At 35.0% G+C, this 17,215-nt stretch overlaps 2 protein-coding genes across 2 annotated transcripts; both read left to right on the top strand.

Annotated features, from left to right (window-relative positions):
• The first annotated feature begins 5,998 nt into the window (after positions 1-5,998).
• Positions 5,999-10,918, top strand: LOC121246142. Its single transcript, XM_041144158.1, has 5 exons — positions 5,999-6,378; positions 7,290-7,422; positions 8,599-8,816; positions 9,896-10,069; positions 10,559-10,918. The coding sequence occupies exons 1-5, from the start codon at positions 6,211-6,213 to the stop codon at positions 10,643-10,645; spliced, it is 780 nt and encodes a 259-aa protein (XP_041000092.1). The 5' UTR covers positions 5,999-6,210; the 3' UTR covers positions 10,646-10,918.
• Positions 10,919-12,563: 1,645 nt separating this feature from the next.
• Positions 12,564-17,064, top strand: LOC121246144 (signal recognition particle 54 kDa protein 2-like). The gene is made up of 9 exons (XM_041144162.1): positions 12,564-12,940; positions 13,707-13,806; positions 14,044-14,197; positions 14,679-14,829; positions 14,913-15,061; positions 15,548-15,648; positions 15,750-15,907; positions 16,201-16,315; positions 16,447-17,064. The coding sequence occupies exons 1-9, from the start codon at positions 12,710-12,712 to the stop codon at positions 16,770-16,772; spliced, it is 1,485 nt and encodes a 494-aa protein (XP_041000096.1). The 5' UTR covers positions 12,564-12,709; the 3' UTR covers positions 16,773-17,064.
• Positions 17,065-17,215: the final 151 nt, after the last annotated feature.

A 17,215-nucleotide genomic window follows, 5' to 3' on the forward strand; every position in this document is an offset into this window, starting at 1 on the left:
ATATTGCTGCTTTTTTATGTAAAGGAAAAAGTAATCAGATTTTCTGAAAATTCTTCATAGAACTAAAAATGTAGTTTATAAAAAAGAGAGGCCATAGCAGAACGATGCGAAGACATTTGGATAGTTAACAGGAGAGAGGAGTGTTTCTAGGTTGGGATTAAGATGGGAAGTTCGGCTGTCGGTGGCTAAAAGACAATGACTTTGAGGCTGAGAATGCTATTAGACCCAATTTGACACTTTATGGACTGCCTACCGTTTGGAATGTACATAACCCGAGTGAAAATGATAGAAGAGCGTGCTTCTATCAGGGACATTTTTTCTTTATGATTGAGCTTCTTATTAAAGGAAATTATCCCAGAAAAATTCAGAATTTCAGATAGCGATCCCTCAACTAGAGCTTTGAAATGAATAGTATTATCCCGCTTTTTTTAGTATTGCTTTGGGTGGCAAATATATGTTTATCCAACTGGTGAATTCATCTGGAATATCTCTTATAAATGTTTGTTATGATTAATGGTCAAGGTTATGGATGATTTCTCCTTTGTGATCGTCTCTTGTTTACTGATAGGTTGACACTAGTATGATTTTTACACTATGAGAAGATTATGTTTAGCTTATTTCCTGGTGCTGACAATCAAATTGAATTAGTGAATACAAAAAAACCCATAAATTAGTGAAAAAGGGAAATTAAAGAAGGGGAAGTGAGGATCGGCTTGTAATGGGCAGATATTGTTGCTAGAAGCCCTTACTGGGTGTTCTTAAATATTATATTCTTTATTTATGGATGACTTATAGTGTGTTATCTCTATTCAAGTATATATAACTTTTGATGATTCTAAAAAAACTGAGCAATACTTTATTTTATCTATACAAGAAAACTGAGCAATACTTGTAGCAGTATGAATCCATGTTCTTTGTTGTAACTTCTAGAGCTTCACTGTATTATCATCCTTTCTTGAACAAGGCTTCATCCTGCTACTAGAGCGATTTTCTTTTCAACTGACTCTACATTTTATGTGGGAATTGACAAACTTCATCATGTTATTTTCACGATTGTTTAGATAAGCTACATTTTTTTTTAATTGCTATAAAGTTTCTTTAGCGTATCACTGATTATTGTATATCAATTCCGCCATGAGATAGGATACTTATATTATTGTGACCTGCCTTTTTTTTAGCTTAATATTTTTGGTTTTTTGAGAAGTTTGTGTATACTTTCTTTATGGACGGTTTTCCTCCTAATCTAACATCTTGCTCTTCATGCTCAAGTGTTTGCTATTATTAATCATTGTAAGCTTGACTAGTTTTTTTTATTGACGTTCTCAATTTTAGTGCGATGGGGGAAAAGGAAGATGAAATGCCACTCAGGCCTCTGATGTTGACTTCACAGTCGTATGTTGGTCCCATAAATCCATACTACCCACCATTAATGAGGCCTCAAAATACATATCGAAATCCAAACGTCTACCATGTGGGTAGCCAGGTTGATGTCTTTTATTTTTTTAAAAAGTTTGTTTGACGTGCTTTTGAATCTAACAAATTACATAATTGCAGCATCCTTTTAAACTAAATATACCCCACCCTCCGTCGAGTAATCTGGAGGACTTGAGGCGAGTTGAAGATTCATTCCAGGTATACTTGTCTTAATTTTTTAACCAATTTTTGATGATTCATTCTGGAGAGGCTATGGTGTAGTTTGCGGAGATGTTGTGGTGTTGTATGTAGACTATGGGCGTTGGTAGCATGATCCATGTGTACCTTTTGTATATACTGATATCTACTTGAAATTCATACTGTGATGAATATAACAACTTTATATGAAGTTGAATAATTTGGTTTAGCTGGAGATTTTATGTGTTCCTGCAAGAATTTCTTTAATTTAACTTCTTATGTACATTTTAGCAGGTTAATTACATGAGGTTTCATTACCAACTTGCTGACCGGACCCATTAAAAAGTTATTGTATTTGATAGTCCAACAACAATTCAAATAAGTTACTTGCAAGGTCAAGACCACCATTTCACAAACAAGTTAATATACATACTCCATACCAAAAGGTTAATGTAATGATCCAGCATTTTCTTACACACAATTGATCCATACATACAGATACCCCCTTTTGTACATCATAACCAAAACATAGGGGGATCACCGTTACAATTGACCCATTCAAAGACCATATACTCCATAAAAGTTACAACTTGATATTTATATTATCCGAACCAAGCAAACACTATTACAAATGTGACAATCTAGTACAGACATAATAATTTTCGCTTTTCCTTTTCAAGATGTCTCTCTCTCTCTCACACTTGATCTTCCCTTCTTCGAACTTCATACTCGCGCAACAATATGTCATCCCACGTCTTCCAATCCACATTCTCTTTTGCACGAATGTTCTCATCTAGCAAATAAAGTATATCTGCCCATACGAAGAATTCACATCTCGCTTCTCTCTGCACACAGTACGAACATTTAATTAACATGATGAGTACACCCCGCAAACGGAAAATCAATATGCAAATATAAGAAAGATAAAGTTGCTATACTGTATTATACCTTTGGCATGTAAGAAATCTCCTTCTAGGATTTTTCTTAGCGTGGGAGTTCTTTAGTAGTGTTTTCAAACCACATCAACAAGTTGATGATTCCATCACAAAATCATTAACTAAAGACGACGATGATTCGGTTGATGCCATGCGTGATTCTAAAAAACCAAAAACAAGTTTAGACACAAATGATTGGGTTAGAAATACAAAATTGATTTGCAGCTTGGCCACCATCACTAAACCACTTAAAGTCACCTGCCTGCACAATGGGAAGAGTGCTTAACGTTTCAATTTAAATAAACGGTGGCTACCACAGTAAATACTGATTGCACAAGTTATATTAATATGATAATATAATTAACAAACTTGGAAAAGAAAATACTCAGAGAGTACATAAAAAGACATACATGATCACTGTCAAACAATTCAAAGATTCCTCTTAGATACTCAATGGCTTCATTTGTCAGCTCAATGGCTTCATTTAGTGACATTTTACATGATATTAGAACTAAATGGTATGTTATACTCAAGCAAAGAAGTTTAATCGAACTTCAAATTATGTGCACATAAGGGGATTAGGGTGGGAAATTCAGGGCTTGCCCACCTCAAAACCTTAGCAAGATGAATAATCCTGGATGAATAAACCTTAGCAAGAGGAATCTCATCAAAGTAAGCCCACGTTCATCGACTCCTTTGGCAACTTTTCTGCCGCCGACAACCCTCTTAACACCTACTATTTCTAAAGGTTGTAATGGAGCATTGAAACATTTGACCTGCTTACAAGTATTTAAATCCCTCATCTATCTTAAGCAAAAATTATCATAACTTTGATAGATGAGAAACATGCTGCAAGTAAGAGTTGCAAATAAGCGGAAAAGAAAAGAAACCTGAAAATCATTTAAACTCTGCATGAGGGCCCCATACTTATCATTGTTACTTTTTTCCCCAACAGTACAAGGAACATAGCTAAATTTCTCCTTTACCATGGCTTCCATTTCATTTACGAAGTAGATTTGTGCTCAAAATCCCATTGGACCCATATAAATTTTTAGAACATGGTATTTGAGGAAAATTCTCGACAAATCAGAAAATAACATCTATAAGGCATTTGAGTCTAGCATTAAAGTTCTATCCAGTAACAGCTAGCATTTTGGTTTTCGAGTTAAAAGCCAAACTTCCATAGGAAATTTTGCACAAAAAATCATAGTGATCTTACGACCCCTGTTTCATTATCATGTCCTAAAATATGTTGCCCAATACCAAAAATTAAGCAGGAGATAATATATGCATGGAATACTCTAAAAATCCCGAGACTCAATTGTACAATGGTTTACTTTTCTACATATGATATCTATGAGTTTCGGTAGTTTTTATTCTTTCTTTTGTATTGCACAATTTTAAATTGAAGATTCTTGTTATGAACCCATTAGGTTGAACTCATCCTTAAAAACTAGTTTACAAGGGAAGGGTACCTAGGGGCTTATAAACTATCAACCAATCTCATACTTAGTCGATGTGGGATCGTAACAATCACCACGCTCTGCAGCCGACATCCACGGCGGTCCTGGTGCTCACACGGGCTGGCTGTGCGCTAGATCTTTTCTTAATTACGGACAAACACTACCATGCCGACATCACCCCATGCCGCACGATTGCAACCGTCGCAACATAGCCTTAAACGTGAGATAGCTTTGATACTATTTATTATGAACCGACTAGGTAGAAGTTACCTTACCTTTAAAAATTACCTTTGAAAACTAGCTTACAAGGAATGGTACCTGATATTTATAAACCATCAACCAATCATATACTTAGTCGATCGTAACAATTCTTCGACAGAAATGTTAATGTACCTTAGGCGCAGATCTAGACTTGGAGACGGGTTCTCTTTCGCAGATTTGGACGTAGTACCCCTTGAACTCGAACAATATTCTGTGTTGCCCTAGAATCAAAGAGAAACAAGGAAATGGAGTAAAGAGGGAGGGAGGAGCTAATCTCATACGCATGGCTTTGCCCTGGAATCACATAGAAATGAGAGAGAGGAGCAAAGACTTACGAGAGAGGACCACGATGATTTGTGCAGGCCAAGATCGGTGATTTGTTCACGCCGAGATGAAGCACAAGTAGTGGAGGAGATGAAAAGGGGAGGAGAGGATGTGTCGAGCTTCACATAGAAGATGGGGGATGCTTGGCTCCACAGAGAAGATGGGAGGAGAGGAAGTGTCGGACTGTATGTTCGAGTTTGGAGAGCCCATTTATTTCTCAATGAACTCGGTTTGCAACGTAGGTTGTGGGGTGTAAAATTATTCAACCGGCTGATGAGAATTAAATTTTTAGTTTAAAAATAATATTTATAATCGTGAACAAGCGCCACGTAACTTTTTTTAAAAAAATAAGTAAATGTTGCGATAGTTACGTGATAAAAAATTAAAATTTTAATAATAAATATCACTTTTTTTAAAAAAAAAAAAATTACGTAACATTTAATTACTTTGAGACTTATCCTACCCAGAGTAGGCCCAGACTGCAAAACGATGGCGATCTATTTTTATTTTGGTTTTAATTAATATTAATTTTTCTCTTTAATTTTATTATTCTCCTATGATGGGAATATGAAAATAATAAAAAATATCAATATTTTTAATAAAAAAATATCACATATATATTAATCAATGTAAACTAATATCACATATCTATATTACCTACTAATTTTTGAATTTTTCACTAAGATTATAATTTGAAAAAATGTGTCACTACAAGCTTTTCCTTCATCTGTTTGTGCCATTTGATCTGGCACATGAGATGGCGGCTTTGGCTAGGTAAGATAATATTTTAACAGCACAATGGAAGTGAGGTAGATTATGGTGCAGCATTAATCAATTTTAATGTATATGTCACAAACTAATATATCCGTCATGTGCATTCAGTAAAATATGGAATTATTATTTGATTTATTTATATTATATTGAATCACTTAAATTTATAAATTTATTTTTATTAGATCAGTTTTTTTTTTAATTATTTATGTTGCGGCTGAAAAAACAAATAAAAAACTTATAATTATTTTATCACACTATTTAAAATGAATAATAGTTATATAAAATTAAAATTATTTTTTAACTAGTTGTGACAGGAATTGTAATAATATCCTAGCTTTGTTATTTATTATTTTCATATACCATATATTATATTTATTTATATTTATTTTTAGTTTTATTTTTTATAAATTAATTGAATTTTTTTATTTATCATTCATATTTCATATATTTAATAAAAATAAATTAAAAAATATTATATAATATGTGGTGCTTAGAGAAGTGGAATTTTTCGTAATATCGTTACTACGATAAATTTGGAAAGCTTTGTCTATCTTTTGACGGCGAAATGTTTGAAAACAATGAAAAGCAACGTTTCACATTAAAGTAAACGGTGATGCCTCCCATCGGCTCATCCACTGCCCGCTATAAAAGGGAAGAGAAGAAACCCACGTTTCCTTAATGCCAAACCGAAACCCCAAGACAAGCAACCCTTAAACATAAAAGCTTTGGTTGGAATTCCTGGTTTATATTTTCTGTCTCATAAACCGGAGCGGAGCATCGGAGATATAGAGGAACTGGAATAGGAATTGTTGTTGTTGTTGTTGTTGTTGTTGAAGAAGACGATGTCTGCTGCCGTGTGTGGGAGCAAGAGATCTTTTTTCGAAGAGCTACCGCCGTCGCCTCCCGTCTCTAAGAGGGTTCGTTGCTCCTCTTCTTCTTCGCCGATTCGATTTTCTGCGCCGACACTCCTAGATCAGCTTCGCTCCGTGTTTCCTCACATGGAACTCAACGTATCCACCCCTCTCTCTGATCAATTATTGTTATTATATATATATGGGAATTTTGATGGTGATTTGTTTGGTTGCCAATTCTTGTTGCCTGTTTGCTTTCTGAGGGAAAAAATTGCTGATAAATTTTGTGTAATTCGTTGTGTTGATTTTTTTTTGGCAAAGGAATAGGGACGATAACCGAATATACCGGGGAAGTTCTAACTTGAAAGCTTAGATTTTTTTCGTGTGATATTATTTTTCTTCTTAGCCAAACGGAGAGTTTGCGCGTGTATTTTTTTACTTTTATATAATGGATTTAGTCAGATATAGACTTCGTTATTGTGGTTCCAACATTATTAATAGGATGTTTGCGATTTCTTTAGTAGGCCAAGATAAACTCTGATGGATCAGTTAAATCTAAATATGGGATTTATTGCAATTTGTAAATCTTCCAATTGAATTAATTGTTCGCTATCACTTTGGAAGACAAATTTTTGTAACGTTCTCGTCACATGGGCTTATAATCTTTTGTAGTTGTGCCAATTTGGATTCTCCTCCCTTCCTCCTCTCCCTGTCTAAGATGCTATAATCTTTTGTAGTTGTGCCAATTTGGATTCTCCTCCCTTCCTCCTCTCCCTGTCTAAGATGCTATAATCTTTTGTAGTTGTGCCAATTTGGATTCTCCTCCCTTCCTCCTCTCCCTGTCTAAGAATTTTGTTAAATGTTTTCACAATCGTGGGGGTTTAGACATTTAACTTAAGTTTTTACAAGTATACTCAAATTTGAGTGGTGCTGGCTCAACCTTGTCATTACTGCGTTTATGCATAATGCTAGAAATATTTTTTCTCCTTTGATTGCAGGATTATGGTATACTGTCGTCAGCTTAATCATTTTTAGCATATTTTTGACATTGTGATGATTTGACCTTTCAGATTCTTGAGAGGGCACTGCAAGAACATGGTAATGATTTGGATGCTGCCATCAAGAGCCTGCATGAGCTTTGCCTAGAATCTACGGAGGGAAATTCAGGTTGTGTGGAAGAATCAGTTGTAAATGTGGAGAAGGGTATGTAATGTGCTGTCTTGTCTGCAGTTTTTCATTGAAATTGACAGCTCAAAGTAGGTTTCAGTTGCCATGCTACCAATTTGCCTTTGGCCATGGAGAATTTGAATCAGCGACATTAATAGCTAAATCTTTGAGAAATAATTTCTTCAAGAATTTCTTGCCATGCCTGAATTAGGTTGTCATGCTCCAGGTGGGGATGCAAGTGAATCCAGAAACTTTTATAGATGAATTGAAAAGAAGGAAGAACTATAGATTGCATCTGTTTCCTTTCGTTTTTAAATGATCATTGATATACAATGAAGGCTGTGTTTGATGGTATGGTTCTTTTCATTCCAATAACCATGGCAAGGAAGGTTGACTATCCAATGGCAGGAATAGGGATCGAGAAGGAAGGACCTGCAAAAGCAGGAAACCCCTTGCTAGCAAGTGTTTTGACATAGCATTAGAGCAAAGATATTGAGTTTTAACCCTTACTATCTGATACTTCATATTTAAGTTAAATACTTTACATGTTGGGTTTTACTTAATAGAGGGGAGTGTAACCCCACACGTGAAAGAGTATCGAAGTTTTAATTTAATTAAATCCCTCTTTTCTCATAAGCTTAAGTTTTTAGGACAGCTTTTAATGCCTTGAATCTCATACTACCTTTGGGACATTACATTAGAAATAAAATTTCAACTCTGAATATCATGTTTATTGTTATTTGCAAACATTGCATTGCAGTTTTAAATTAATTAAATTCCCTTTTTCTTATAAGCTTAAGTTTTTAGGACAACAACGTTTAATGCCTTGAATCTCATGCTACCTTTGGGACATTACATTAGAAATAAGATTTCAACTTTAAATATCATGTTAATTATAAAAAAAAAAAAAAATTAAATATCATTTTTATTGTTATTTGTGAACATTGCCTTGTATGTCCTATTGGGTACATTGTCAATCCTATTAGCTCGCTTTCAACCTCTTCCTTCAAGGAGTATATTATTATCATTTGAACTCTTAATTACTCTCACCCTTAAGATGTTGTTTTCAACGCGAAAGTTCTTTGTTGAGTCATTTTTAATTCTGGGATTTTGCATTAGATGGTCCGCTAAGATTTGTTTGCTTTAAGTTGCATTCTTTGCAACATCAGTTTCTTTTATGGGGGAAGAATCTCACAGTTGCTGGCATGACAGGTAGGTTGACAAATGATGGAAATGCTGGTTCTCTTGATAATCTATCGACTTCAAACCACCTTCCTCTAGGAGGTCAAGAATGGGTTGACTTGTTTGTGAGGGAGATGATGGGTGCTTCCAGTATGGATGATGCCAAAGCCCGTGCTGCAAGATTATTAGGGATTTTAGAGGATTCCATCAATTCACGTGCTGGTGAGGCAACAAAAACTCTTCACAAGGTGAGTACCTATAATTCCCGTATCAGCATCAATTTTTTATATGAGACTAGAGATAGGTCGTAGTGGAGTTGAGAAGTTAGTCAGTTCACGTGCTGGTGAGGCAACAAAATATCTTCACTAGGTAAGTATATTTAATGCTCATGCCAATGCCTTTTTTGTTTTCCAGTATGAGATTAGTGGTAGGTCCTATTGGTGTTGAGAAGCTACTTTGTGTGGAATTATTTAATGATGGACACCCTTGTAACCATTACATGAACATATGATCCTAATCTGTCAATGTTTTTGTGGAGTGGAGTTTGCCCGTTTTATGACTTTCAACAACTCCTGTCCTTATCAAAAGCCATGTGTTGATTGTGAAGCACTTGAAAACAAATGTTAAGTGGTGTGACCATGTGAGCCATTGTTTGGCATGCCATTTACCTAGAAGTGTTATAAGGTTGAACGTTCTTTGCTCCCCTAAACTCATTTTGCCATATGACCTCTAAACTATCAAATTTTTTACTTCACTCACAAACTATCACTTCTTTACAGTTTGCCCCTTCTCTAAGATCCAACCGTCTAGATTGACTAAGACTGTGCATCTGGATACGGATCTGGGCATCTGGATATACCCGGATCTGCAGGGTTCCAACCAGACCCGGGCCGGGGGGGGGGGGGGGGGGGGGGGGTTCTGGATGCACATGCCTAAGATTGGCTCGTAAAGCATTCGAGGGGGATAGTTTTAATGACTTGTATGCTTCTTTTTTTGTCTGTAGGTTGTAATTAGGTATTTTTCTCTTGTACCTGTGTACTTGGGCTATGCCTAATTATGATGATCAATAAATTTTATTAATTATCAAAAAGATTGACTCATAAAAAAGACAAGTTTTAATAATGAAGGGTTGATGTGATGCTGTCTTTAAATGGGATAGAAGTTTAATAAGAATTGTTGATTGAGAAGGGTACCCACACTTCAAGGAGGAACTGAACACTGTGCCTCATCCTGAAAACGTGCAAAGGATCCTTCTTCTCTCTCTCTCTCTCTCTCTCTCTCTCTCTGGCTTGTATAATTTAAATATTAGAATGTTTTCAAATATCAGGAAAATCTGATGCTGAAGGAACAAATTGAAGGACTCATGCGGGAGAATTCCATTCTCAAGCGTGCTGTGGCTATCCAACATGAACGTCAGAAAGAGTATGATGATAGGAATCTAGAGTTGCAACATTTTAAGCAATTGGTAACCCAATATCAAGAGCAGTTGAGAACACTTGAGGTTAGAAATAATGCTTCATAATTATTATTTTTTGCATATTGACTAGTTTTGTCCGTGAGGTTTTGCCCCTTTGCGGAATCTCAACTAGGATGGTTTTTTTGGGGCAATTTAGGATGTGATGGTATCTGCGTATGTCAAGCAATCATACGCTGTGCATATATCTGAGGAACATTAAATAAATATATTATAAATGAATTGAGAAAATAAAAAAGCCCAAAGAAGGGGAAAAGCTAAAAAATTAAAATAAGTAAACCCATGGAGGATTCCCATCCTCAGCCCCTAGTCTAGGGTGAAATCCCCTTCCCTAGGACACATTTTAGTGTAGGAGCAAGGGGTCCCACCCTCCAACCTGCAATGGAAGAGTCAAAAAAACCATGGAAATTGGGATTGTTTTATAGTCGAGAGTTTAACCATCCTTGTGTTGTAATGTTAAATAGAAATTTGATTTCTAGCAGACTGATCTGTTTAATTTCATGGGTATGGATCCAGATGAGCAACTATGCATTGACAATGCATTTGAAGCATGCCAACCAAAGCAGCTCCATTCCTGGGCGATTCCATCCCGATGTCTTCTAGGAACGAGATGGAAGTTTGCATTTGATAATAGGGTCTGCAAAAGATGTATCTTCAACATATTTTAGATTAATATGCACTTATAACAAATATATATATTTTAGATTAATATGTTAAAACGTCCAAGTGAAGCTTTATGTAAGATGGGGGCTATCGAGTATTCTGATATGAATAAGATCCTCTTCATTTCAAATGAAACAAACCATAATGTATTTTGGTTCTTTATGTTCGCCAGGAAAAAATATATTAAATGGATATTTTTTATTTCGTTTTAAATTGAGTGTCTTTGTACTCCCTATTCCTGGGTTATCATAAAAAATTTCGTCTAGTCCGGTATTGAGCCCACCTACTCAGAATCATTTAAGAAGATGTTACACGCGCACGCACGTGCACATACACACAAAAGGAAAAAATATATACATAATTATAAAATATTAAAATAACGTCGTGTGATATGATACATTAAATTGTAATGTTATTTTTATCATAAAATATATATATTTTTTAAAATACTAAAATGTACTTATCTATTTATTTAAAATAGATTGTGCTCATCAATCACCGATTCACCATCCGTGTGTTGGTTTTTATTACTTAAATAAAATATATTTTTAGTATTTTAAATAAATATACTTATTATTATTATATATATATATATATTATCTTGTGTATTGATGGAGAATGTTAATTCTTTGAAGTATATAAAAAAGGAATTTCACAGCGATGAATGTTATAATTATCATCATAAAAGGTTGCTACTTTAGAAGAACGAATCAAATGACTTTATTGTTTACCGAGAACAATTTATCGAACTTTGAAATTTTGATTTTGATTTTTTGCATTCGTAATTCTCTCATTTTCATTACACCATGTAGAAACATATTAGATGGGATTTGTGGATGGAATTGATTTCTAATAGCCACATACCGAGTCGTGGTCAACTCTCCACACTGCCCGAGCCTTGGCAAGTTCTTCTTTATTGGATCGTGTCAATGAGCTAATGGCACTCTAATTGACCGCATAGATGGAGAAGAATATTATACATATTTTAATAATTTTATAATAATAGTTGCTTTACAATCTAATATATTATATTAAAATATATCAGTTTATAACTTTATTTTAATAAGATTTATGTTTGCATTAAATATTTTTTTATAAATGTTTTTATTGTAACTTAGAAATCGAGATGAGATATTTTTAATGATTAATTTTTTATGCGAAGATGTTTAGTTTGAATGTATAAAATTCGAGAAAGTTTAGTTACGCAAGCATTTTTTTTTTCTTTTTTTCGGCTACGCAAGCATTTTGGTACAATGTACACAACTCTTAGATATAAAATATTTTATTTTTACATAAATAATTATTCAAATATTTTTGTTTACTTTACAATAATTATCAGATTTCTATATCTACCCTGATAATATTATTAAATATTAATTAATCTTGAATCCATTTTATAATTAGTATTTTCAAATTAAATAAGTCGGAATATTAATCTATTAATTTCAATCTTTTTTAGTATAGAAAATATTTATCTACCATGATAATATGATTAAATATTAATTAATCTTGACTCTATTTTATAATTACTATTTTCAAATTAAATAAGTCGGAATATTAATCTATTAACTCATTTCAATTGAATAAATCTTCACAACTTCCTCACACTTCATACTCCACATTTTTTTTAATTTTTATTATTTTTTTCTTTTATCAAATGTTTATTATATGAATAATGAATAGAAAATTTGAAATAATTTAAAAAGAATAATGAATAAATATTTCGATTTTGTTTATTATAGAAAATATTTTTTCGCCATTACTAGGCCAACTTTGAATGGTTTCATTTCTGGGCTCTGGTTTAGGCCGTGGCTTAACAAAGCCCATACCAGCAAACGTATATTTATATCAGGTATCTGTTATTCTTCCCCGACTTCCGTCTTCAATCTTGGTCTTCCTTTTGATTGATCCCCAAAACTTCCCAAACCTTAAAACCCTAAATCCCCCGTTCTTTCATATCGGACCCCAATTTCTTAGTTCCTTGTCGTTTTGAAGGCAGCGACAATGGTGTTGGCCGAGTTAGGGGGGAGCATATCCCGTGCTCTCCAGCAGATGAGCAATGCGACCGTAATCGACGAGAAGGTCCTCAACGAGTGCCTGAACGAGATAACGCGGGCTCTTCTTCAGTCCGATGTTCAATTCAAGCTCGTCCGAGACATGCAGACCAACATCAAGAAGATCGTGAACCTCGACGATCTCGCCGCCGGTCACAACAAACGCAAGATCATCCAGCAAGTACGTGATATCAGTTTCTATCAATTTGTCTATACTTGCGGTCAGTTCTATCATCTATATATTTAATAATTGTGCTTTGTAAGTCATTATGATTAAATGGATTTGCTTTGGAAAGGTTGGTAATTTCCCCGACTTAAATCGGGTGGTGTAGGAATTACGTATTATATAGTGCTGTAGACATAGTTTTCAATGATATCCTTTCAAACTTCTCCTATGTGATTAATCATTAATAGACGAGCATTTAAAATGGGAAAATTGTAGAGTGCCCAATTTGAAAGATAGCTTGTTTCTAGTGTCTAGAAATAGTTCTATTAGTGAGTTTTTTTTTTTTTTTTTTTTTACCAATTACAACCTCAATGCTTAGAGGCTCTAGAGTAGGGCTATATAGATTTAGTTTTTAGAATTCTAGATCCATTCTGACAAAGTTTGCGAAAGAGATTGCTGATAGTGGAAGCTGGTGATGACAGTTAACTTAAATCTATCATGATCTATTGCATCCTCATGCTCTGATCACTAAAATAATGTGTTTACTCTGTGCTATTTCAGTCACGAGTACGTCTCTTTTAAGTCAAATAATTCCATCCTCATGTTACTAGTTTGCCCTTATTGTTTAGGAACTAGATTGTGCAATTAACCTAGTTGCTTATGTTGGGGCTGCAGAAGATTAGTCTTCATTGTATATTATCTCTTGTATCTGTTACCGATTAAAAAAAAAAAAATCTCTTGTATCTGTTGTGCTTTTATAAGAGGTTTGCATTCACTGCAGGCTATATTTAACGAACTCTGCAAAATGCTGGACCCTGGGAAGCCTTCTTTCACTCCAAAGAAAGGGAAGACAAGTGTGGTTATGTTTGTAGGTTTACAAGGTACAATGTTTATCAGATTTATTTCTATCTGGGTCATTCAGAATTTTTCATATAGTAGAGATCATAATAATCTATGAGATTGTTCTTTTGAGAAGTTAGGATGTGAACTTGTCATCCGGGTGATATTTATCTGTTGATTCATGGGTCTAAAAGTAGTTTGTACTATTTTAATTTTAAGTTGGATGTACCTTTTTTCTGATCTTCACCTCTTATTATTTGCGTTTCCAACAAATTCAGGATCGGGTAAAACCACAACATGTACAAAATATGCATATTATCATCAGAAAAAGGGCTGGAGACCTGCCCTCGTGTGTGCAGATACATTCAGAGCTGGTGCTTTTGATCAACTAAAACAGAATGCTACTAAAGCTAAAATTCCATTTTATGGAAGGTATTTTTAAACTTTTTACTGTTGTGAGCAAAGATATGTGTTACAAAGATCAGACGAAGTAAATGTGCGGAGAAACACAATTCATGTAAAAGAAGATAATTGCAGAGACAACAATGACTAGAGGATAAACAACAATAATGCTCCTTCAATATTCTTTTTAACTGCCAAATGGTGACATGCATGGTTAATAATGGGCTTTGAAATGCATTTTCATTCTAGAGATGAAGCATTAGATTTTCTTTGAAATATTTGCGGACGCTTGACCTTTGACAATTTCATTTTTTTCTTCTCTCAAAAGGGTAGAGAGAGAGAGTTTATCTTCCCTTGAGATGGTAGCTTCTGTTTTTTTTATCTACCTGAATTATTTTCTTCGTTTTATTTTTGTTATTGTTATTAATCTTATTGATTCCTTATCAATCAAATCTATTGAGATGGTATTCTTCAGAATTTTAAGTAGTAACAGGGATTTTTGACCCTGCAGCTATACAGAATCAGATCCTGTGAAAATTGCAGCGGAAGGTGTTGAAAGGTTCAAGGAAGAAAATTATGATCTAATAATTGTTGATACCAGTGGGCGCCACAAACAAGAAGCTGCTCTTTTTGAAGAAATGCGTCAAGTTTCGGAAGCAACGGTATTTTCCCGATATTGCATTTTTCCTCTCAAATTGTATTTAATTGCCTATGATTGCTGATATATATTCCTTGCTTCCTCCAGAAACCAGATCTTGTAATATTTGTTATGGATAGCAGTATTGGTCAGGCTGCATTTGATCAAGCTCAAGCTTTTAAGCAAAGCGTTTCAGTTGGAGCTGTAATTGTTACCAAAATGGATGGACATGCAAAGGGAGGTGGTGCACTTAGTGCGTAAGTTCTATTGCAAGCAACTGCGGCCTACACTTTTATGTTTTTGGATTTAATGTATTAACGCTTCCGTGCTACTTATAAAAAAAAAACTGTGATAAAGCTTCCATGCATCTGTTTGTTAAGGCTGTGCAAGTGCTACTCAAAGCTATTAGGGTTAGTATTTATTGAGGAGATCCTAAATTCCATTCCATATTGGGAGTCTTCCCGAAAACAACCCAATTGTCAAGGGGAGCAATATATGCGTTGACACTTTATCCTTTAATATTGTTTTTGAGGGAAGATAACACGATTGCATTTTGAGCAATATATGCTTGGACACTTGGTATTTTAGTGCAGTTTTCCCAAAAGTGCTTCTTGACCTTGTGCTTAAAATTACTAATCAAAGAACTTGTTTTGAAATGGAAACTCTCGTTCTGATAGAAAGCAATTATAGCCTGTCTTTTGTTTGCTTTGACAACTAAATCATGTTCCACTTTTTCTATGTAGTGTTGCAGCAACAAAGAGCCCTGTCATATTTATTGGAACTGGAGAGCATATGGATGAGTTTGAAGTTTTTGATGTGAAACCATTTGTCAGCCGCCTCTTAGGTGTGCACCTAATTTTTTTAGTCTTGACGCTTGACTTTTGTGGCTTTACCTATTCCTGTGAATATTTTGAGTATTTATACATCAATTATCTTTCCATCTAGGCATGGGCGACTTGTCTGCCTTTATGGACAAAATTCATGAAGTTGTTCCCATGGATCAGCAGCCTGAGCTTCTTCAAAAGCTTTCAGAGGGGCACTTTACATTAAGGATTATGTATGAGCAATTTCAGAACATACTTAAAATGGGTCCAATTAGCCAGGTTGTTACTCATATTATTTATCGAAGCTTTGTTGATAATATGTGTCTTTCACATTTATTCTGCATCAGTTGTTTAGAGTGTGAGAAATAATTGATGATCGCATGTGTGAAGGCAAATAAATAGGGAAATGTCAACAATTGATTAACAAAATTTTTTACACATCACCAAATGACCATTGGGAAGTTTCAACTTTGTTGTTTTGATTTTTTTAACTGAAGCTATTAAATTTCTACTTCTGATTCATTATCGGAGAGGCTGGTTTTTCATGTTGATGACTGACCTGGTTTGTGTAGGTTTTTTCAATGCTTCCAGGATCCAGTGCCGAGCTAATGCCAAAAGGTCATGAAAAGGAAAGTTCGGCAAAGATCAAGAGGTACATGACCATGATGGACTCGATGACAAATGAAGGTAGGTCTAGTCAATTTTTATGTGGTAACGTTCTGCTACATTTTCTGGCCGCATCATTATTGGATTGCGTTTATATTGACAGAACAGAACCCATGCCCTGATCCTAATAATTAACTGCTAAAATGTTGCAGAGTTGGATAGTACGAATCCAAAGCTTATGAATGAGTCTCGAATGATGCGGATAGCACGAGGTTCTGGTCGTCTTGTGAGAGAAGTAATGGATATGTTGGAAGAGTACAAGCGTCTTGCCAAAGTATGGAGCAAAATGAAAGGGCTTAAGATTCCTAAGAAGGGTGATATGAATGCGTTATCTCGGAATATGAATGCACAGCACATGAGCAAAGTCCTCCCCCCACAGATGCTGAAGCAGATTGGTGGCATGGGTGGCTTACAAAACTTGATGAAGCAAATGGGATCTACAAAAGATATGATGGGGATGTTTGGAGGGGGAGACTAATCGATTTTGCCGCCCACAACTCCGACCATGATGAGTTCGGACTGGTTTCCTGCAGCTACAACATTGCATTGTCGGACAAGAGGCAGTCATGCATGCGTATAGATGCCACTGACCATTCTGGTCGCCTCTCTCAGATGTTTATTCACTTCTGAGGGGGTCGCATTCGGTTTAGTAATTTGTTTCGAGCTAGTGGGACGTTGTTGTAATACGAAGAGTCAGCCTTGAATCTGTATGTAATTAATTACTTGGAAAGGTTGGTCGCGCGCGGTATTGAAAAGGAAATGATTTTGAGGTTATTAGACACTTGCGCGATTAACAAAATAAATGAAATCATTACCCTTTTTCCTTCTAGACCCCAAAAATTATTAGCACGGGCATGAAGATTTTTATAAGTTTTTATACGAACATAACATGAAAGTCTCGAGCAAATGTTATAAATGCTG

Source organism: Juglans microcarpa x Juglans regia, chromosome 1S, assembly GCF_004785595.1.
Source record: "Juglans microcarpa x Juglans regia isolate MS1-56 chromosome 1S, Jm3101_v1.0, whole genome shotgun sequence".
NCBI classification, from domain to species: Eukaryota; Viridiplantae; Streptophyta; class Magnoliopsida; order Fagales; family Juglandaceae; genus Juglans; species Juglans microcarpa x Juglans regia.